General features: G+C 40.5%; 1 protein-coding gene and 1 long non-coding RNA gene across 4 annotated transcripts in view; one reads left to right on the top strand and one right to left on the bottom strand.

Annotated features, from left to right (window-relative positions):
* Positions 1-10,300: 10,300 nt before the first annotated feature.
* On the top strand, positions 10,301-20,804 carry LOC149499577 (uncharacterized). Its single transcript, XR_016325630.1, has 5 exons — positions 10,301-10,470; positions 10,607-10,861; positions 11,233-16,912; positions 18,263-18,352; positions 18,677-20,804. It is a non-coding gene; the product is annotated as an uncharacterized LOC149499577 (long non-coding RNA).
* The window catches only part of Stim (stromal interaction molecule), a 54,259-nt gene continuing 43,201 nt past the window's right edge, over positions 11,931-22,988 (bottom strand). For 2 of the 3 annotated variants that reach the window (XM_028174246.2, XM_028175011.2), the window contains exons 10-15: positions 22,745-22,868; positions 22,232-22,294; positions 18,835-18,928; positions 17,468-17,650; positions 15,412-15,626; positions 11,931-15,018 (exon numbers count right to left, since the gene is read on the bottom strand). In XM_028174246.2, coding sequence (XP_028030047.2) covers positions 14,879-15,018; positions 15,412-15,626; positions 17,468-17,650; positions 18,835-18,928; positions 22,232-22,294; positions 22,745-22,868 — 819 coding nt within the window. In that variant the 3' untranslated portion in view covers positions 11,931-14,878. Of the gene's footprint in view, positions 15,019-15,411; positions 15,627-17,463; positions 17,651-18,834; positions 18,929-22,231; positions 22,295-22,744; positions 22,869-22,988 lie in introns of those variants that run through there. The other variant, XM_028175782.2, reaches the window with a different exon arrangement.

Raw genomic sequence — 22,988 nt, 5'->3', positions numbered from 1 at the left:
CGCTTGGTCTTTAGATATATAGACCGTATTCCCAGTCTTCGACGCCTGAGCTATTATATAGGTGGTGACAGTACTATCCCTATATGTTAAAGTTATTACTAGTGTTAGGGAGCTGTAATTTTGGGCTTCTTCCTCCTTAAATGTATTCTCGAATGCTTCGGTCTCTATAATCTCTAGATTGTATCTTTTCTCAGCAGGAGCACGGGCATCACTAGGTTCCATCATTTTGAGAATAATACGAGTAAGAAACAAAGAGAAATTTGGTATTAACAAAATTTTACATAGAACTTAAATTCCGCGTTAATCTGAATTTCTTTTGTCATTTGTTTCTCTTCACAGATCAACAACAAGTCTTTGGTCATTTCAGCTATTTGTATCGCAAGGCGGGAGTAACTATGACTCTCTTAGGGGCGATACGCATAATTTTAATTTTTCGATTCAAATCCAGTCGTCTTAATCTGGTGACCAGTGGCGCGGTCACCAGTATAGTGCACAGGACGTGAATGGCTCCGAGGCTGGCGGAGTCACTCACTATAAGTGTGAGAGACGATGTCCTGTGCCAAGTATACGTCCAACCCTAACGGGTTAAGTGAAATTAGTTGCTCATAACAGGGACGGTGTACCTGTTTGCTCGTGGCTGGCTATCGAATGGACGGGACCAATACACCCCCCTGTTAGTAATGGGGTAAGAGAGAGCGGTCTGAAACTATGGCCGAGATCACGACGCCCCACTCCTACCCATAACCTGCACGTGGTACCGCCGCACAATGACCGATACGGGAGGAGGGGCAGCACTTGAATCACGTAGTCTTGGTGTAGCCATTGCGGGACTACAGCCCTCGTAAGTGCCGCCTTAGAACGCAACGGGGCAATAGGTGGGCCGGGACGCTAGCGGGGGGGAGTAATCTCCCCTGTTGGCGTGCACCGCACTGCTCCCTCTGGGGGCAGTGTCATCCGGAAACAGGTGGGCCCGGGCGCCACCAGGGGGGAGCAATCCCTCCTGATGATGGCGAGCACCGCACTGTCCCTTATGGGACGGTGTAACCCGGATGGCTGTACACGTGGTAAACACGTGACAGCAGCCCCGATGGACGGACCGCGAGGACCGTCAAGCCTAGCAGGTACCTTCGGGTGGGGCCTTGCGATACCTGCGGGCGAACCCTGTGGTCGGGTTTGCAGCCCGGCCACAGTGGGTTTTCCTGTTGCAAAAAGTCCATATAAGAGAAAGAGACCTGAAGCCTCTGGCCTCCCGCTGGAGTCAGAGAGGACAGGCGATAACCCGACTGTGCGGGGTTCCGCCGGCGCAGATCCTGTGGGTCAGGATGCGCCTGGTTGGACCTGCCAGTTCTGCGAACGATCCTTTTCGACCAACAGGGGTTTGGGTGTCCACAAGCGTAGAGCCCACCCTGTTGAGACCAATACGGATGCCGCTCCGATGATGGTGAAGCGGCGGTGGCATGGCGAGGAAATCGACCTCCTCGCTCGCACCGAGGCCAGGTTGCTCGCTGAGCGGGGTCAGTGCTCGGGTGGAGACCTCTTTGGCGCGCTTCCAGGGTTTGGAAGAACTCTGGAAGCGATTAAGGGACAACGGCGGAGGGAGCCTTATCGGGCATTGGTGCAAGCGCACCTTGCCCGATTTGGTTCCCAGCCGGGTCCCTCGTCAGGGGGGTGCTCGGCCGAGCCTGACTTCCGGCGGGCTTCTGGAGCTGAGGAAGCGGGCGAGGAACGATGCGCCGAAGACGCCGCTGCCTATGATCCATCCGCAGTCGGTCAGATGTCGCCCGATGCCGCTCGGGTTCTCTCCGAACTCCTTGAGGGTGCGGGGAGAAGACGAGCGTGCAGGGCTATGAGACCCAAGACTGCAGGGCGGCGAAACGATTTGCACGATGATCGGACAGCTAGTGCCCACAAAACCAGTAGACAAAAGCGCAGGGCAGAGTACGCGCGTGTGCAGGAACTGTACAAGAAGTGTCGCAGCAGAGCAGCAGCTGAGGTGATCGATGGCGCGTGTGGGGGTGTTGGACACTCGCTCGAGGAGATGGAGACCTATTGGCGACCTATCCTCGAGAGAGTGTCCGATGCACCTGGGCCTACACCGGAAGCTCTTCACGCCCTAGGGCGTGCGGAGTGGCACGGGGGCAATCGCGACTACACCCAGCTGTGGAAGCCGATCTCGGTGGAAGAGATCAAGGCCTCCCGCTTTGACTGGCGAACTTCGCCGGGCCCGGACGGTATACGTTCGGGTCAGTGGCGTGCGGTTCCTGTGCACTTGAAGGCGGAAATGTTCAATGCATGGATGGCACGAGGCGAAATACCCGAAATTCTACGGCAGTGCCGAACCGTCTTTGTGCCTAAGGTGGAGAGACCAGGTGGACCGGGGGAATATCGACCGATCTCGATCGCGTCGATTCCCCTGAGACACTTTCACTCCATCTTGGCCCGGAGGCTGTTGGCTTGCTGCCCCCCTGATGCACGACAGCGCGGATTTATCTGCGCCGACGGTACGCTGGAGAATTCCGCAGTACTGGACGCGGTGCTTGGGGATAGCAGGAAGAAGCTGCGGGAATGTCACGTGGCGGTGCTAGACTTCGCCAAGGCATTTGACACAGTGTCTCACGAGGCACTTGTCGAATTGCTGAGGTTGAGGGGCATGCCCGAACAGTTCTGCGGCTACATTGCTCACCTATACGATACGGCGTCCACCACCTTAGCCGTGAACAATGAAATGAGCAGCCCTGTAAAAGTGGGACGAGGGGTTCGTCAAGGGGACCCTCTGTCGCCGATACTCTTCAACGTGGTGATGGACCTCATCTTGGCTTCCCTGCCGGAGAGGGTCGGGTATAGGTTGGAGATGGAACTCGTGTCCGCTCTGGCCTATGCTGACGACCTAGTCCTGCTTGCGGGGTCGAAGGTAGGGATGCAGGAGTCCATCTCTGCTGTGGACTGTGTCGGTAGGCAGATGGGCCTACGCCTGAATTGCAGGAAAAGCGCGGTTCTGTCTATGATACCGGATGGCCACCGCAAGAAGCATCACTACCTGACTGAGCGAACCTTCAATATTGGAGGTAAGCCGCTCAGGCAGGTGAGTTGTGTTGAGCGGTGGCGATATCTTGGTGTCGATTTTGAGGCCTCTGGATGCGTGACATTAGAGCATAGTATCAGTAGTGCTCTGAATAACATCTCAAGGGCACCTCTCAAACCCCAACAGAGGTTGGAGATTTTGAGAGCTCATCTGATTCCGAGATTCCAGCACGGTTTTGTGCTTGGAAACATCTCGGATGACCGATTGAGAATGCTCGATGTCCAAATCCGGAAAGCAGTCGGACAGTGGCTAAGGCTACCGGCGGATGTGCCCAAGGCATATTATCACGCCGCAGTTCAGGACGGCGGCTTAGCGATCCCATCGGTGCGAGCGACCATCCCGGACCTCATTGTGAGGCGTTTCGGGGGGCTCGACTCGTCACCATGGTCAGTGGCAAGAGCCGCCGCCAAATCTGATAAGATTCGTAAGAAACTGCGGTGGGCCTGGAAACAGCTCCGCAGGTTCAGCCGTGTTGACTCCACAACGCAACGACCATCTGTGCGCTTGTTTTGGCGAGAAGATCTGCATGCATCTGTTGATGGACGCGAACTTCGCGAATCCACACGCACCCCGACATCCACAAAGTGGATTAGGGAGCGATGCGCGCAGATAACCGGACGGGACTTCGTGCAGTTCGTGCACACTCATATCAACGCCCTCCCATCCCGCATTCGCGGATCGAGAGGGCGTAGAGGTGGGGGTGAGTCTTCGTTGACCTGCCGTGCTGGTTGCAAGGTTAGGGAGACGACGGCTCACATCCTACAGCAGTGTCACAGAACACACGGCGGCCGGATTCTACGACACAACAAGATTGTATCTTTCGTGGCGAAAGCCATGGAAGAGAACAAGTGGACGGTTGAGCTGGAGCCGAGGCTACGAACATCGGTTGGTCTCCGTAAGCCGGATATTATCGCCTCCAGGGATGGTGTCGGAGTGATCGTGGACGTGCAGGTGGTCTCGGGCCAGCGATCGCTTGACGAGCTCCACCGTGAGAAACGTAATAAATACGGGAATCACGGGGAGCTGGTTGAGTTGGTCGCAGGTAGACTAGGACTTCCGAAAGCTGAGTGCGTGCGAGCCACTTCGTGCACGATATCTTGGAGGGGAGTATGGAGCCTGACTTCTTATAAGGAGTTAAGGTCCATAATCGGGCTTCGGGAACCGACACTACAAATCGTTCCGATACTGGCGTTGAGGGGGTCGCACATGAACTGGACCAGGTTCAATCAGATGACGTCCGTCATGGGGGGCGGCGTTGGTTGAGCCTTGCACAGTAGTCCAGCGGTAAGGGTGTAGATCAGGCCCGTCTGTTTCTCCCCCGGAGCTCGCTCCCTTGGCTTCCCTTATATATTTTAACATCAGAAACAGACATTAAACATCTACTGATCCAATTTCGCCGGCGTACGGCCACGATCGGGAGGGTGGGAATCTCGGGGGTCTTCCGATCCTAATCCATGATGATTACGACCTGAGTCACTAAAGACGATGGCATGATGATCCGGCGATGAAAATGGCTGGCTGACCTTCGTGCCCGGGGCGTGGCGCGTCCCAGCCCCAGTGTGGTCAGAGCGCGGAGGACCCAATCTCGGCGGTCCGTGCTGGAGTCATGGTCCAGACGGTTGGCTGATCCTTCGGCTGGTCGTAGGACCGTCAAGGCGATTCGCCCGGTCCTTGTGGATTGGGTGAATCGTGGCAGAGGACGCCTCACTTTCCGGCTCTCGCAGGTGCTCACTGGGCATGGTTGTTTCGGTGAGTTCCTGCACCGGATCACAACCGAACCGACGGCAGAGTGCCACCATTGTGGTTGCGACTTGGACACGGCAGAGCATACGCTCGTCGCCTGCCCCGCATGGGAGGGGTAGCGCCGTATCTTCGTCGCAAAAATAGGAACCGTCTTGTCGTTGCCGAGTGTTGTGGCATCGATGCTCGGCGACGACGAGTCGTGGAAGGCGATGCTCGACTTCTGCGAGTGCACCATCTCGCAGAAGGAGGCGGCGGAGCGCGTGAAAGACGCACAATCCCGCCGCCGACGAGCGGGGGCCAGAGAGGCGGATCTCGCCCTCTAACGGCCGGTCTCAATATCGAATCCTCGATCGGGAGATCGGTTCAATCGGAGATCGAAAACGATCTCCCGATTGATCTCCAATCTGCGTCCCACTAACTACGGATAGCAACAATCGATCGATTTTCAAAATGGATCGCCGATCGATCTATTTTGTGAAGTTCCTTCCCGTGAGTTCCATTTCAAGCAGATATCATTATGACTATGTATGACTATGTATGTAAACCTATTAATGAATTTAAGAAAATATGCATACTTTTGGGTTTTGACGTACTAATGAATTATTTATTTGTTACGTATTTTATGAATAAAATACCTGTACGTGTTTCAACATTTTTCAAGCAAATAGTCATTAACTCATACTCCCGATACTGAAGATTTGGTAGCGGAGCGTAATCGTAATCTGAGAAACGAATCGTCTCTCAGTGTCATTTGACATCAGATTCAGTCAGTTTGAAATTGAAGGAGCTTTTGTTCGTGCTGTTGCTAAACAAGTAAATTATTATCAAAATATTCAATTGATGTGCCTTTGGAAAACATACAGCATTGTATTATGAAGAAGCAGTGTGTACTTAGCTTAAATTCCTTGTCTATGTCCAACCATAGACAGTCAATTTAGTTCCATCTTTAGCCGCTAGGTGCTGCCAGCAAGTATAAAGGAAGCGCAACCATCTTTGATCTTCATAGCGTTGTGTACTTTCGTACTGTGAAGTCGCAAGTCCACAAATATTTATTCGACTTCTTATTAATTGCAAAAAATATTTATTTTGTGTTTCTATGAGTGTTATTTTGCAATCATTACGAGTATTATTTACCAATCCTATCATCGGACGCCATGAATCACGCGTCATCTGTTGGAGGTGATGTTGAGTCAAGCTCCATAATTTCCGAGAGGGAAGATGTCCAGGCGAGACGCGATGGAGACGCCTCGCGTTCGAACAGCTCGTCAAGCGAAAAAGAACAAAAGGAGTCTCTGCGTAAGAAACGACGGGATTCAAAGGTAACGGTCGATCTCCGAATCGGCCCGTTATCCCACCAGGTCAGTGACGTTGCCAATCTAATAATGCATCAACTGTGTGTAACAATTGAATGTAACGAAAATTGTTGTAAACAAATTGATCTCGTCAATACCGAAATTTTGACAAAAACACAACAGATTTAAACTAATAATCTTTGTAACATAATTACTGAAAACTTTGGCAAATCGTCTCCGTCGTACAAGTTACCCGTAAAAGCGTTTTAAATTGTATACGGAAAAAAAGGGCCGTATGGATAGAAATAAGACGTCAAAGTTTAATTTCCGTGGTCTCTAACAAATATCCTGTTGCCAACGCACCACTCATTGAGGAATTTTTGTTTGATAATACTAAATTGAAATCTATTCAGTCCCTCGGAGGGCTACAATCCTATTTGTCACGACCTCGTACAAAAGGCAAGCCAAACATTATAAACAATCATAGTCCGTAACATTTGGCACAATCCAGAGGGGGGCAATTGAAGACACTGACGGGAGGCACCAAGGAGTGCCACCAAAATTGTAATAATTTGTAAACCATGTATGGTTACCAAATACCGTAAAAACAAAAACAAAAAAAAAAACAAAAAAACTCTAGAATTGAACAAGGTCGTAAAAATAAAACACTTAACTGTTTTCGGACACCTCGGTACCAAACTTTCTCCACCCAGGGGACTGGATGATAGAATTGAACATTTCTCAGGAATATTTTTCTAGTGTTAGTCGCAAAATTTCGTCGATACTTCTTGAGGATCAGTACCAAGGTACCAGTATCAGTACCTTCAGGAAGGAATCGGTACCTTCTTATGAGTTAGTATGAAATGACATGCCTACCCTTCGGTCTGGCTTCAGAGCCACACCTTTTTGCTTCTATAACATGCGGGTCGCAGAGACCTTGCGTGCAAAGGGAACTCGAGTGCTAGTGTCTACCTCTAGGTAGACGTCTACGACTTCCTTTTGGTCGACCAAGACAAATCCAAGTTGAAACTTCAGGCTGCAGAAGCTGTGAAGCTTTTGGATTAACCTTTTTTGCTTCCATAACATGCTGGGTCGCAGAGACCTTGCGTGCAAAAGGAACTCGAGTGCTAGTCTTCCTAGACGACTTCCTTTTGGTCGACCAAAACAAATCCAAGTTGAAACTTCAGGCTGCAGAAGCTGTGAAGCTTTTGGATTATCTGGACTGGCATGTCAATTTCCATTATATAGGGTGCTCGGTCGCTCGGTTGCGGAGATATTGCGTGCAAAGTCGAGTGCTAGCTTACCTACACGACTTAATCTTGTTTCACCAAGACAAATAAACGTTTTTGTTCCCATAGCATACTCGGTCGCGGAGACCTTGCGTACATAGGGAAGTCAAATGTTAACGTACCTACGCGATTTTCTCTTGGTCCTTGAAGACAAATACACCTTTTTGCTTCCATAGCATGCTCGGTCGCGGAGGCATTGCGTGCAAAATCGAAGTGCTAGCTTACCTACACGACTTGATCTTGTTTCACCAAGACAAATAAACGTTTTTGCTCCCATAGCATGCTCGGTCGCGAAGACCTTACGTACATAGGGAAGTCAAATGTTAACCTACCTACGCGACTTTTTCTCAGTCCATGAAGACAAATACACCTTTTTTGCTTGCATAGCATGCTCGGTCGCGGAGACATTGCGTGCAAAGGGATGTTGAGTGTTATCCCACCTACGCAAATCGCACCTGGTCCATCAAAAGAAGTCCAAGTTGAGTCTTCAGGCCACATAAGCTGTAAAGCTCTTGGATTATTTGGGCTGCCAAGTCAGCCTTACAAAAAATCAATTAGTACACTGGTTCAAGAGATGACATGCCTAGGGATTCGATGGAAAATTGCGAGAAATAAAGTGGCCAGTCAACAACATCCTAGCTCAAACTCTGACGGAATTACATCAATCTATGCTAACTTGCAAATTTTCTTGCGAAGTTTCAAGAAAAAACACCCCCGTAAAAAACAGGCCGTCCTGCATGTGTTAACAATTAAATGCAGTGCTGACGCGGAGTCACATGTCAGACATTGCCGATGCACAAAACCAACCATTTCCTGGCAACGGAAGCTTCGGACATATGTAGGAGTTACAAATGCAGTGCTGACGCGGAGCCACATGTCAAACATTGCCGAGACACAAAACCAACCATTTCCTGGCAACGGAAGCTTCGGACATGGGTAGGGGTTACAATTAGACAAAATATTAACGTCCTGTCTATGGTCAGCTCAACAACAGAAACTGCTCACCCACAAAAGAGCTATTTGCAATGGTAGTGACAATCAAAATGAATCTGAAAGTATTTCACTAGCGCTGACCTTTCGATTTTTAAACCTAAGCGATAAGTTCAAGATAACTGTCAGCTTAACTCTCGGGGAGATACAACATCGTAGCCGACAGGCTATCACGAGGAAATCAACCTGCGAAATGGCACTTTTTACCACAAGTGACCACAAAAGTTTTTCGAAAGTGGGGTCATCCGGATATAAACCCTTTCGCCGACCAAGATTGGACCTAGAGGATGCAACTAGCATGGAGAATTCCTCCTCTCAACCTTCTCCCCAGAGTACTGACTCCCTTCAACAGTGTCTAGGGAACCTACCTGGTAGTGTTCCCAGACTGAACGAAAGCATTTGGGTTTCCAAGCCCTCAGATCCCGAACGCTAGATAACTCGCACGAAATCCAAAACCTTCCTCCTCCACAGGTTAAACATTAACCCTGAAAGCTTGGGGGGGGGGGGTTGTACAAATAATAGACTGGTCTACACAGGAGAAGATTTATTGAAAATTAGCTGGTGTCAATCCACTTTGTCAGCATACTTACCAGCAACTAGAAGATGGTGCTTATAGTGCTACAGTTTTAAAATTGATCCTAAGTCTGCAGATGTTGCCAAATTCTTTCTTCTTCTCCAAAAATAAAATTTTGCCTATAAAACAATCCTTCTGCATCATAAAGCAGCGCTGTCGACTTTCTGTGGGCGAAATACATGTAGGACAGCAAAAATTCTCAAGCTCTCTAATAAAAATCGCTATTCTAAAAAAGCCATCGGAATAGCTAAACAAAACTCAACTACTTATTACAATTTTACTAAGTGTAGTCTCATTCACATGAGATCCGAGAATAGTTCTAAATTGGTTTTCTTCAAACCCAGCCACCAGATCACGCCTCAATGTAGCTTGAAGGACACCAACAACCATGTTGCTGGCTACTGGACGCAGAGTTAACGACCTTACTTTGCTCAACATTTCTAAAGACAGTTTCTTTGATAACAGAGAAAAATATCTTTCTGGTACCAGTCTTTGGGTCTAAAATTTAAATGAAATCCATTTTCGTCAATAATCTGCATAAGTGCTTTCTAAACATGAAACTAAAGACATGCCCAGTAAGATTCGTAAGGACTTTTTTCTAACTATGTGTGTTGTCACAAAAGCGGCATCCCGTACTGTAATTGGAAACTGGTCTTCGTTCAACCTTACGAGGTAATGGCATCAACGCATCTCTAAGAAGTTGTAGATCAGCAGTAGCCTCTGAGATGGATTGATAATGAACCAATGGACGAAATACTTTCTAGAGGCAATTGCAAATCATACAAACGTTTGCAATAATTATTGCCGAATAATAGAGCTTCCTAAAGATCCTCACGATTTTTTTTTTTTCAAAACATTTCGCTCCTACATGATGTATATACATCATTTATACAATTTATACATTTTCTTGTATATACAAGACAAAATGTTTATTACAAACTTATAAATATTTTTTAATTATTGAATTAACATGGAAGTTAACAACTGTGTTTTTTCGATTTAATAATTATATAAATTATGAACATTATCATTGCGCTTCATAATTTTATTATGGCTTTACCTATTTCATCATAGCGTTGTGCTTAATAATTTCACCAGCAGATAACAAACACGTCTTCATAATACAATGCTGTATGTTTTCCAAAGGCACATCAATATTACGGTTTTACATAACAATAAAACCGATATTATGTGCCGAGAAGGAAAACATACAGCATTGCAGGAAGTTCTTCCTGGTGAAGACTATGAAGATCAAAGATGGCTGCGCTTCCTTTATACTTGCTGGCAGCACCTAGCGGCTAAAGATGGAACTAAATTGACTGTCTATGGTTGGACATAGACAAGGAATTTAAGCTAAGTACACAGTGCTTCTTCATAATACAATGCTGTATGTTTTCCTTCTCGGCACATAATATCGGTTTTATTGTTATGTAAAACCGTAATATTATTAAGTTAGTGAAGTGAAGTGAAATACTCACCATGGAAAGTGTAAGTGCAATGGTATGTATACTACTATATTTAGCGTGTTCTTACCTTCTATATTTTTATTCAACAAACTCCCGCTGTGAAGACGCTTCGTTTCGCGCCTAATTTGTGTAAACACTTTACATAGGTAGTAATTTCTTATTATTTCCAGGCATCAAGCAAGTCTCTCACGAAGGACGAGACAAAAATACTGCTTTCGTTTATTGAAAGTAGTAAAATTATTTATGATAAAACAAACGCGACTACTAACAAATTAAAAAATTAGGAGTGGAAACGCATTAGTGACCAATTCAATGCTTTGGTGACCACATCCTACCGAACACCACAGCAGTTGCGTTTAAAATGGGAAAATCTAAAGAAGAATTCCCGCAAACGCAATACACAAATACGTATGAATAACATAAAGGTTAGTATATTTATTTATTTTAACTACAAGGGATACACAGTAAACTTAACATTTGACAAGCTTAACATGATTCTCTGGTTTGCCATCATCAAACCCTTATTTCCTTTTCCCGGGACCATCACATCTTCTTTCCAATAAAGAAGAATCATCTTAATATACCTAATTGGTTCATAAACAAAAAACAGTTATTGTACACTCAACTATTTACCATACTAATCAATATGGGTGATTAACTACATATATATCATTGCAGTACAATATAATGGAATAGAATAGGATAACTCTTTATGGCATTCTAAATATGTTCTCTGTAGAACATATTTAATTAATATCAAATCCTGTAATTAAAATTTTATCTTTCTCTTTTTTAGATTGGTGGCGGGGGTCCTTCCTACATCCCCCCTGATAATGTGTGGACAGGGTGGCTGCATAATAAATTCCTAATAAGGAAGTACTGTAGATGGGTTCACAGTAGCATATGGTGGTGATGCGGAACTAATACCATGTGTCGGCAGTATTAATGGTGGTGGTGATGAACATGGCTTGGAGGGTGTTGCAGTTATAGATAATTTAATTGATAATGGTGCTGAGGTGTTGGAGTGTAACAGTGGTGTTGAGGTGTTGAAAGAGTGTGTGGTCAAAGACACAGGGCCTTGCTCAGTCACACCACCTAACCCCAAATTTTTACACACTCCCAAAGCCAGCGGTAAATTATTTTGTTAAGTTATTTATATTTTCACTTTGCATAATATTATTGTTGCCAAAGTGGGGTAGTTTATTAAGTACAAAAGTTATTACTTAAAATTAGAATTTCTTTATCTTTACAACTACAAGTTGTAAATTTTCATAACATTGAATAAATTTCCGCCGCCTTTTTGGCGGACTATCAGACTATGAAATTATATCCGACTAATGACAACCCCGACTGATGCCAGCCTATAGATCATTTCTTTAAATTTTTAATGGACTATTAAAACAGATGTGATTAAAGGTTTAGTAAAGGAACAAAACAGCTTCGAGAACATTCTTGATATCACAAACTTTTCCAAGTTAGAAAAAAAAACTAACATGTTTTCAAATTTTTTATTTGTTTTCAATCATTAACAATGTCTATCACGATTTGTCTTTTTATTAAAACAATCAGATCCAAAATGAAATAAAATTAATAATGATCTACTTTATGACACGACGAAAACTTATTTGCTGTAAATAACTTACCGATGTTAACCATAGGTATAGTATTTCATTCATTGTTTTAAAATAATTAAAAATATGATTTGTTATTATAATACGTTTTATATTATCCAGCATGTCTCAATGCATTAGCAAAAACTATATACATATTATTAGGTTAACAATTGTGACCAAAGTCACAGAAACCTCGTTTTCATTAATAGTTTACAAACATTGAACTTCCTCGCCAACGAATTATCGTGCTACAAAGTAGATCTGTTCAAACACTCTATAAGTGTTCGTATTTAAAATAATGATTCCCATTCAATTTTGAACGTTTACGCCCCTTAAAATAGTGCAGAATCTTAAGATTTTGTACTAAAAAAAAACCAATTACCTATTTTTTACTTGAGTACGAAACGATACAAAGTACTGGGATGTTCATTTCGTTTATTACATGAGTTATGAAAAACTATTTTCACATTTCAAGTCTTCTATTGTTAAATACGATAAATATTTTCACAGCATACTATTTGCTAAGTACGAGATAGGAAGACTGATATAAATCAAACGTTTTTTTTTCAATCAGTACTAATAAAATAATAATATTATAAATACTACAAGTTGATTGTTTTGTTGTAGTCACTACAATAATGTAGAGACTTCAGCTCCTTTGTACAAAGTTGAGTGCGTGCGCATTGTGGACTCTACGATCCGGTCTACTATTAAAGTCAAATGAACCAAGAGTTGGTCTCCAGAATTAAGAAAAATAAGTACGCAACGTTTTTCATAATTCATACAAAATCATATCTTAATATATGTAATATAAACACTTTGTATATTTATATAGTCATTCATTCAGTTCATTTTAACTATTTCACAAAACTATTAGTTGAAAAATCTATCATATAGAAATAGGCAAATTGGAGATTTTTTCTAAACGATAACCTTTTACTGGCTCCAGTTATCTCACAAGACACGTATAAATAAACTACAAAAAAAAAAAAAGAAACAACAGCAAATTGTAAATATTGATACAAAAATTTGAGCCGCGACTGCTGACCAGCCAGTTTTTGTCTAAATAATTAGCACCATGTTTTTTTTCCCTATTAAATTATACAATACGATCTGCTACACAAATATTACGTGAAAAAATTGTTTATAACCTAAATTCTTCACGTTACAACGCTATTCTATATTTCTACATCTCGGTCGTGCTAGCCTAGGACAGGGCCTTGAAACTGTAATACTTTAGGACAAATATTTTTTTGTATGGAAACTAGCGACATCTTGTAGCGGATGCCCCTAAACGTATATGTTGTTAAAGTTAAGGCATTTATAAATCATACAAGTCATTATTTGTTATAGGGAAATTGATTAAATTTTTTCAATTTGTGGTTTCTGAAAATTTGCAAAATCATACATTAAAAATAAAATATAGTATAGGTAATATGTTACTGCCATCTACACGAGCAATGAGAAACTGATCGAAGCGAAGTCATCTAGTGGCCGACGCCCGTAAACATTTTTGTTGAGTGCTTGAATTGCTTATCTATCACTATATTTATGTGTATTATCTATGGCCTAGGACGCGGGTAGTCAGAAACCGAACAACGCCATCTAGTGTCCGTCCCATGTAACCTGCCCTGCACAGTTGCACGAGAATTGAATAATCGAATCGAGACGCTAATCCGTCCAATTACGATTCAAATTACGGCCTCCGACACAATTATAATACATATAAAAACGTGCCTCGCAAATAAGAAAATAATACCTACGAGTGAACAATATCGCTATCAAACTAAAAGAAAAAAAAAACAAACAAAAGGGAATGATGCGATATCAGTGATATTGTGATTAAGTTATGTTCAAAGCGGTTAGTAAAATTTAACTAGCCGATTTAAGATGATCCATATTTGTCATAATAAAATAAACACATCTTGAAACTGGACCTGATCTATCGAACAGTATGTATAGATGTCAATTGTTAAACTTATTGAATCAAAACATAATAAGTACTTAATATTTAGTACTAATATACATATATATGTACACGCAGGATTCTTCACAAAAAAACAAAATTATCTCTCTTACCTTGATCACCGTGATCATAGAGAGAAAAAATAAGGGTGCAAAAAACATTATATGTAAAATATGAAAAATAATAATAATGATATTAAACTAACGAGGGCTCAGTCGATAGTTCGCTATGCTGATTAATATTAGGCCGGGTTTATTTGTGTGTTCTTGTATATAAAACCTTTAGTAATTTCGATTACCTCACACAACACAAATAATTTCGTACCGCTGTTACATTTTAACTTCTAACAAATTTCTACACAACACATAATTGATTAAGGTGGATAAGACGTATACAACATCTTAAATTTATACGTCATACATTATCGACAAGGGTAGTTAGATAATTTTTAATAATAATACCCGAATTAAGTACTTACTTTTAGATATAAATTAATTACAAAACAATTCTTCCGATTTTTATTTTATTACAGACGCATATTTGTGTAATTTTTAGTTGAACTCTTAATGATAGGTTCTTTCTTATGCATACATTTTATTTATTGGACTATTTTTTGTACCGGCAGACATCTACAGTCAGAATTCTAAGTGAAGACGTTACTAAATCGATTTTCAATTTTACTAAGGTTTATAATATGAGCGAATACGAAATGTCAGCTCGCACCATTATTGAATGCGCTCGTAAAGTTCGTAGTGAGAGTTCGACATTTGCCGCGTGCTGTTACCTCAGTACGTTCCTAACAGTCTGTAGTGCGCGAGGTCAATGACACAGTACGGACAGCGTAGTGTGCGTTGAGGCGGTAGTCACGCAGGCGTCTTTGTCTTCTTCCCAAACGGCAAATGGATACGACGTTTTCTAGGCTTCGGTACACCTTCGTCGTCCATCAGGGAGGAGTCCGTCGATTCTTCTTCGGGAGGAGTAACGCTGGAAGGGGTTGCCGCATCTGAAATAAATACATTCACGATAAAATTACACCATGTGTTTAATACTATTAAAATATAATTGTTGTGATTAGATTCAAATACCTTACGATATCACTTCCATTACGAGAAACTATCGCAAGAAGTATGTCAGAAAAACGATACTCAACTTAACTAAGAAAAAGGATACTCTAAAAAAAATTTTTTAAGCTAGTAACTTCATCACTGTATGGGCACTTTACGGAATGGTGGTTTCTCGCCGGATCTTCTTAGTGGATCGCGTTTCCGATCCGGTGGTAGATTCTGCGAAGCACTGCTCTTGCTAGGGCCAGTGTTAGCAGCACTCCGGTTTGAGCCCCATGAGCCCACCTCCACGTCAAGGCGAAACTGAAATGGGATCTCAAGGCTATAGGTACCTTCAGTTAAAGGTCTCTGTCTCGTGAAGGGGTTTCTGGAGGGGACTCTGGGGTCCTCTAGGTTGTTGGGCACGACGTCAGTGCTCCGCGAGCGCACGATCTGGCCGGTGGAGAAGGGTCTCCGCGGGGGAGGCAGCGGGGCGCCCCGCATGGAGGCGCGGAGCTGCGGCTGCGAGTGCACGGCGCGGGTCAGATCCTCTCCCGTCCAGTTCACACTGAAATTAAAGTTTTTTTTTACTACCTATGCTGATATCCTTGAGAGGCTATTTCAGCTTCACCCTAACGCGTGTAGGTGAGCTCACGGGGCTCAAACCGGAGTGTTGCTAACACTGACCCTAGCAAGAGCAGTGCTTCGCAGATTCTACCACCGGATCGGAAACGCGACCCACAGAGAAGATTCGGTGAGAAACTCAGTGGGTCTATGGGTTAATTCGCTCGTCGAGCCCTTCGTCGCAAGCGACGGGTTCGACGAGGACAGTGGCCGCTATTTGTGGTGCCTAAAAGCACCGTTAATGGATACGAAGCTTTATTTATTGCTGTAGATAAGCAGATGTGGTCTCAAGTATAGTTACAACGACTGCCCCACCCTTCAAGCCGAAACGCATTACTGCTTCAAGATAGAAATAGGCGGGGTGGTGATACCTACCCACCCATGCGGACTAACAAGAGATCCTACCACCAGTAATTACGCAACTTATAATTTTGCGGGTTTTGATTTTTATTGCACGATGTTATTCCTTCACTGTGGAAGTCAATCTTGAAAATTTGTTAAGTACATATTTCATTAGAAAAATTGGTACCCGCCTACGGGATTCGAACACCGGTGCATCGCTCAACACGAATGCACCGGACGTATTATCCTTTAAACATGAAGTCGAAATTTTATTGTATTACATAAACAACTTTTCTTCAAGCTGAAATATATAGATTGCTATTCATCCGAATACAATAACAGCCTACCATCATATATTAGTGAAGTATTTAATATTTATTTAACTTTAATACACGATAGTATATTCCTTCAGTGCGGAAGTTATTCGTGAACATGCGTTACAACATATTGGCTTGTTTGCATGCGTCCGAGTTACATGTTTTAATCTGAATCTTATCTGAATTTTATCTGAAAATAGTTTGGACAGTATAGTTTTATTCTTTGTCAAAACATATAACCAATATTGATATAATTTATCTTTATTCTTGAATTATTCCATTCTCATGGCATCATTTAAAAGTGAAGCTATATTTTACTATTATCGGGGAAATTCCCGGAAAGTATTTTATTTTTGAAATTAATTTTTTTTGCGGCCCTCCAGCATTTGTAGTAAATTTAATTATCCCGTAAATATATGTAGTTTGGACAGCCCTTCTTTAGATCACGACGACTTTACGATTTCGAGTGAATTAGCCTGCGTACCTACACGAGGTACCGCTAAACTACAGACCGACGAAGCGACAGAGAATACAGGCTTGAATAACACAATAAAGCAGCGTTTATCCACAGGTTAGAACTTTGGGAACTCAGATACTCGTCAGGAAAAGGTAGAAGAGAGAAAAAAATAGTTTAGAAAACACGCTTTATATAAAATTCAACTACAAAATTGAAAATAAATTTTAATAGATTTAAATTGAAAATAGTGTAAAAATAAATATATTTTATTGTAAAAAAAAGGGGGGTGCATGGTGTTATTAGTTATAAATATTTTTCTGACAAATATGAGTAGAAGAATTATTATTTCAATAATATCTTAAAATTTATTTTCTATTTTTTAGTTGAATTTTATATAAAGCATGTTTTTTAATAGTTTTTTTAAACTATTATTTATGTTTTATTTTTTAGTTGAATTTCAATTTTTTCAAATTTTTTTCTTAATTTTTTTTTTTAATATTGAATTGTCATCGATCCTCGATAAATCTACAAAGTTTATGAAAGTTTGAATGAAATCTGGCCGTTTAAAGTGGGTCAAAATCACGTCTAAAAAGGTGTCAGATACAAACATACAACAAGCATACATACAAGTGAAGCTAATATAAAGCGTGTAAAAAAAACAGTGCTCACTTGTCTCCTCCCAGCACGAACTGAACTTGGTCCTTGCGTCTGTCGTCCACGGGACTCTTGCGAACGTCGTTGTGCGAGTTCCGCATGCGCAGTTCCTCGCTCGACAGTTTCTTGTCCTCTAAACGTCGCTCGTCCTGACGTCTCTCGCGGGCTTCTTGAGCGAGACGCTCTTCTAATTGTAACCTGCGCCGAGAATGGTTGGTTTCGTTCTTAATACAATTTGCATATATAATTGCAATTTATTAATGCAATTTTAAATATATATTTTTTATTTTATTGCCCTTGTAGACAGACGAGCATACGGCCCACCTGATGGTGACTGGTTACTGGCAGAGCCAAGCCTCTGCCTACCGTTTAATACTCTCCACAAGCCTCGTTTGAAGAAGGATATGTCATAGCGCTCGGGAAACACCGTGGAGGGGACCTCATTCCATAGCCGGATGGTACGTGGCAAAAAAGACCTCTGGAAACGCACTGTGGATGACCGCAGTGGCTCCAGGTAGTATGGATGAACTCTACTCCGGCGGTGCGATGGTAAAAACGAGGTGCCGGAATTATCTCAAACAATTCCTCAGAGCACTCCAAATATAAATTAATCTTAAGCAATCAATCAAATATAATCAAATCTTAGTTATATTTTTTTTTTGTTGTCAATGCACTGTCGATTGCACCTATAATTGAGGTGACATCTGCCATGAACTTCCGTCAATTTGTCAATGTTTAATATTGATGATCACTTTGTTGGTGCAACTTAATAAATAAATAAATATCGACTGAAGTTTAATTGTTTTACAGATGAAGCTGATCTTCTGTAAAGATAAAGCGAAAACCGGTCTCTAGTTGTGGCCGCATCACGCAAAATTACTGAATTTTTTTTGGGATTAGGTTAGTTTTAATTTTAATAATAATAGCTGGAAACAAATCACGCAATATATAGATAGATAATAAACACTTAGATAAAGAGAAAGCAAATCTGTTCATCAAACGAATGTTTGCCCGATGTGGGAATCGAACCCACGACCCTCGGCGCAAAAGTCAGGGTCGCTAAGTACTGCACCACCGAGTTACTAAGTTTATAAAGGTGCTTTTACAGTTGCAATTTGACAGATGACATTATTAGTTTTCTAAATCGCGCTATCATTGTCTTACGGTTTAATATAAAAAATAATTACTTATTAATAAAATTAATTATTATTTAATCATTTCCAGGCTAACTACGTTAAATAAACAGGAACGAAGTCGCGGGCACAGATAATGTTCAATACATAAAAAAATCGACAAAAACAAAATCGACATACTTTGTTCAACAATAAGGAGTTTACTGATGAGCTGATTTTAAAACTACCGAAATTTTATTCATAACTCACCTAGCCTCAGCGAGTCTTAAATCTAGAGGATAGTGTGGAGAATCATGCTCTTCGCTTCCCGATGAGTCTTCGCGCCATCCAAAGTTATCCGCCACTGAAATACGCGTTCTACGTCAACTCTTCGTGTCTTAAAATCGCATTCATTCCAATTACGAACAATGCAATGTTGCCAGTTTAAAGAATGTTTCGTGCGTGTGAATGAGATAAAAGTATTTAACCCGAATTCATATTTCTCGAATGGTTGGTGCTGAATTTCAAATTCCTATTAATAAGCATGTACGAAATAATGTTCATGTGTTTTATTTAGCAAGCAATGCGTCACACTTATAATCTTCTTACCTTTCATTGTAGCCAAACTAGAAAAGAGCACTATACTATTGTGGTACACTTTCTAATAAAAGCAAAGGATAAATGGAAGGTGGCATAAAAATAAAAAACAAAATCACAATCGTCAAAAGCTTTCAAACGTGCAGAAAAAAACAAATCTAGACATTTTTCTAAAAAAAATACAAATATATTATTATTTTATGCGGGTTTAATTATGTTTTAGTCGATTAATTTTTATTTCACTGCGTAGTTAAGACTTGCCTATTTTAATATTAATATTGTTATTCATATCATAAAGCACAATTACATTGTAAGAATTACAAATATTAAATTAAAAATTATGTGTTCACAATAACCTTTACTATATTAGATTTGTTACTATTTATCCACTGACCACAGATATAGAATTCGAATTCAAACCAAGAACTGTTAACACTACAATAAACTACGTCATAATAATATACTTAGCCGCTTGCATTCATGCGATCCAACTAGTATGGTATTATCTATGGTATTAGCGAGATAAACTATGTAACACAATAACGGGATTTATTTTTATTTAATTCACGCAATAAAGATGACGTCATGATCACTGCAACTCGGATAAAAGATCCAAGTGTCACGTCAAACAAATAAAAAAAGCCTTTCTGGAAAAATATCACATAACGTCTTAGCTAATGTCGAATCAATGTGTAACGTATTATATTGTCTGTATAAATTTTAATATTTTCCCTTTATTATGCTATCATGCATCACGTCAGTTTGAAGTCGTGAAATGAATAATTCTTTAATTCAAAGCAATAAATCATGCAAGGATAGGGATGCACCGCCACCGATATTACGAAAGGCCAAAACGCAAAAAAAAAACCCTGAAAATGACACCTTCAGAGCCTTTGCCTTTTCAGTCCCAGTCCATTCAACCGAACGCTTTCATGATTATTTCATACATGCTTCATTAATTAGGAATTTTACTGTGTGAAAGCTTCCTATCGATTGTGACCGATAAATGTTGATGTTTTAATTTTATTTATTGACAACTCTATTCATACTACATGTTTTTTTTGCTTAAATACTAAAAACAAATAAATAACATTCGTTCGGTTGCTTTCCAAAATTATCTTTCAGATAATTTGAAACTATGCGAGGAACATAAAACCATCGAGTACATATCGATTACAACACGTTAGTCGATTTTCATTTTGAGACGTGCATGACAAATTTGTCGTTATTGTTTCAATCAATTTGTTAGAGCCTTGTACCTATATGTTTTTCTTTAATTTAAAATGTCATTTGATAAAGGACCAATAGTGGTTCGCGTTTTATTATTGAATTTATTTAACAAAGTTCAATTTATTTAATAGACTTAAAAATGCTTAGAGTTGGGACAGTTAACACGTTCACACTTCATGCAACATTTCTACATATCTTTATGTAGTGTGAACGTGACTGAGAATCCAAATTGATAAGACGTATAAAAAGTATTATTTAAAGACGTTACAAAACAAGGATTCTTCTAAATTCTATCAGCTCTAAATTTTAACGGTGAAGTTTATATTATTATAATATAACTCTCTCGAATATGTACTCGATGTTAAAAACCTACCTTTTATTTTGGAAAAAATATTAAAACCTAGAGAAAATTTTCACGATTTTTTCTTAAATGTAGTATAGCAAAGATCCTTAGAGATACAATACTTTTTTTTTTAATCATTTTGTATTACTACTATTTACATTTCATTACACTTTGATTTTTTAATAACACGTATCACAATACACAATCGAATGAAAATGAATATCGATTTAAAATCGACTAATAAGATTTGATAGTTTTACACCTAGACTTAAGTACAGAATAAAAATCATTTGAAAATTCAGCTGATTTAGTGTTATAAAAATACTTTAGAAGCTAACTTAACAGCTGATTTTTTTTTTTGTAACAAAGTAATGAATCATTAATTTGGTTAGAATGCAAAATTAAATACTACAATACGTTTAAAACATCCGATATATTTAATCGAAACTAAGAAAACAATTCGTTTATATTATTAAAACATTCAAGGAATGTTTTCGCATACTAAAATATGAATTATAGTCACTACTAATTTTAATCACCGATTTCGAATATATTTAAAAAAAAAAAAAAAAAAACATTTATATTAGAGATTCCACTGAATATAATGTTAAAAAATGTAAACACAAGAGAACGTTTGTTGAATAAATCTAAATAAAATGTTAGCCAAGAGATAAAGAGTTCTCGCTTCATCTGATGCTTTATTCACATATCACGCTTTAACAAAACAAAACAAACATTACACAGAGCAAACTGAAGGCGCGTGTTTCATCAAGCATTAATGTTTAACTACTTTGCAAACATTAGTATATCGAAGCATTCACAACTTTGAATTGTTTAAATATTTAAAAACGACCCTAATTATATTGAACTATGCTAGTTTTTAATTGCCAAGAATAAATTAAGATATTGATGTAAGAAGGTTTTAAATGTGTAGTCATAATTTATGACTACTTTAATATAACTCCTGCCTACTAAAAATACGTCGGGTTGTCAGAAGATAACTAATTGAAAATTAAAAAAAAAATATTGCCGAATGTATCCTATTCAGACTCGATAAGCACTCGCAAAATTGAAACACGTCAACAATTGGCAGATCAATAGTGACTTTAAAAAAAAAGGTCATAAAAAAATCAAAAAATTCAAATCATAAAGTTCTATATAACTAAAAACTATTAGATAGTAGAAGTTTTTAATTACTTGTGACCGTTTCAAAATCAGCAGTGAATGCATCTATACATTTTTCTATCTATTAAATCTAAAATACATTGTCATAGAGTTAATTTTTATTTAGTCACCTTTAACGGTATTGAAAGTTAATAAAAAAAAAAACCAAATTTTCTCGAGAGTGCCATCCCTAATAATGTTAATAGAGAGACACCATTAGTGATCTTTACTCCGTATGACAACGTATTGATGTGTACATAATATGTAGGTATGAGACGTGCGAAGGTCATTCGACGTGCTCGTGGAAGACGGAGACGTCATCGAAGGTCTTACCTGAGCCGCATAGGGATGTGTCGTCGCCGACGCTCAGGTCGTCCTGGGAACTGCTCATGCGGGCTGTGGAGGCAAGAGGGAATTAACGTTACATTTGTAGAACAAACATTAACGTTAACCCTTCACGATTGACTTCAACGGTGAAGGATATTTTTTTATTGCTTAGATGGATGGGCGAGCTCACAGCCCACCACCTGGTATTAAATCGTTACTGGAGCCCACAGACATCTACCACGTAAATGCGTCACCCACCTTGAGATATAAGTTCTAAGGTCTCAGTATAGTTACAACGGCTGCCCCACCCTTCAAACCGAAACACATTAGTGCTTTACGGCAGAAATAGGCAGGGCGGTGGTACCTATCCGTGCGGACTCACAAGAGACCACCAGAAATTACGCAAATTATAATTTTGCGGATCCTTCCGATCCACTAACGGTGCTTTTAGGTACCTCAAGCACCGGTCATCGTTATATATTAGTATAGATATTATAATTGAAGTAGAGGGGAACTCACGTCTACCCGTGGGTCGACCGTTCATGTTCCTGTACAGCGTGGTCTCCAGGTACTGCAGCCCGTTGTTGTTGATGATGTTGAAGCCGCACAGGCGTTCGATCTGCTTCCAGCGGTGCATGCGTTCCTACAAAATTCAACAGAACACAAACGTGCATTAGTCAAATTATATAATTTTAATTCGAAAAGACTGTTAAGTGATCAGTATAAATATATATATATATATATATATATATATATATATAAG

The sequence above is a fragment of the Bombyx mandarina genome, chromosome A1 (assembly GCF_030267445.1).
Source record: "Bombyx mandarina strain Sakado chromosome A1, ASM3026744v2".
Lineage (NCBI taxonomy): Eukaryota > Metazoa > Arthropoda > Insecta > Lepidoptera > Bombycidae > Bombyx > Bombyx mandarina.
The sequence above is the reverse complement of the archived record's forward strand: the minus strand, read 5'-3'. Positions and strand labels throughout refer to the sequence as shown.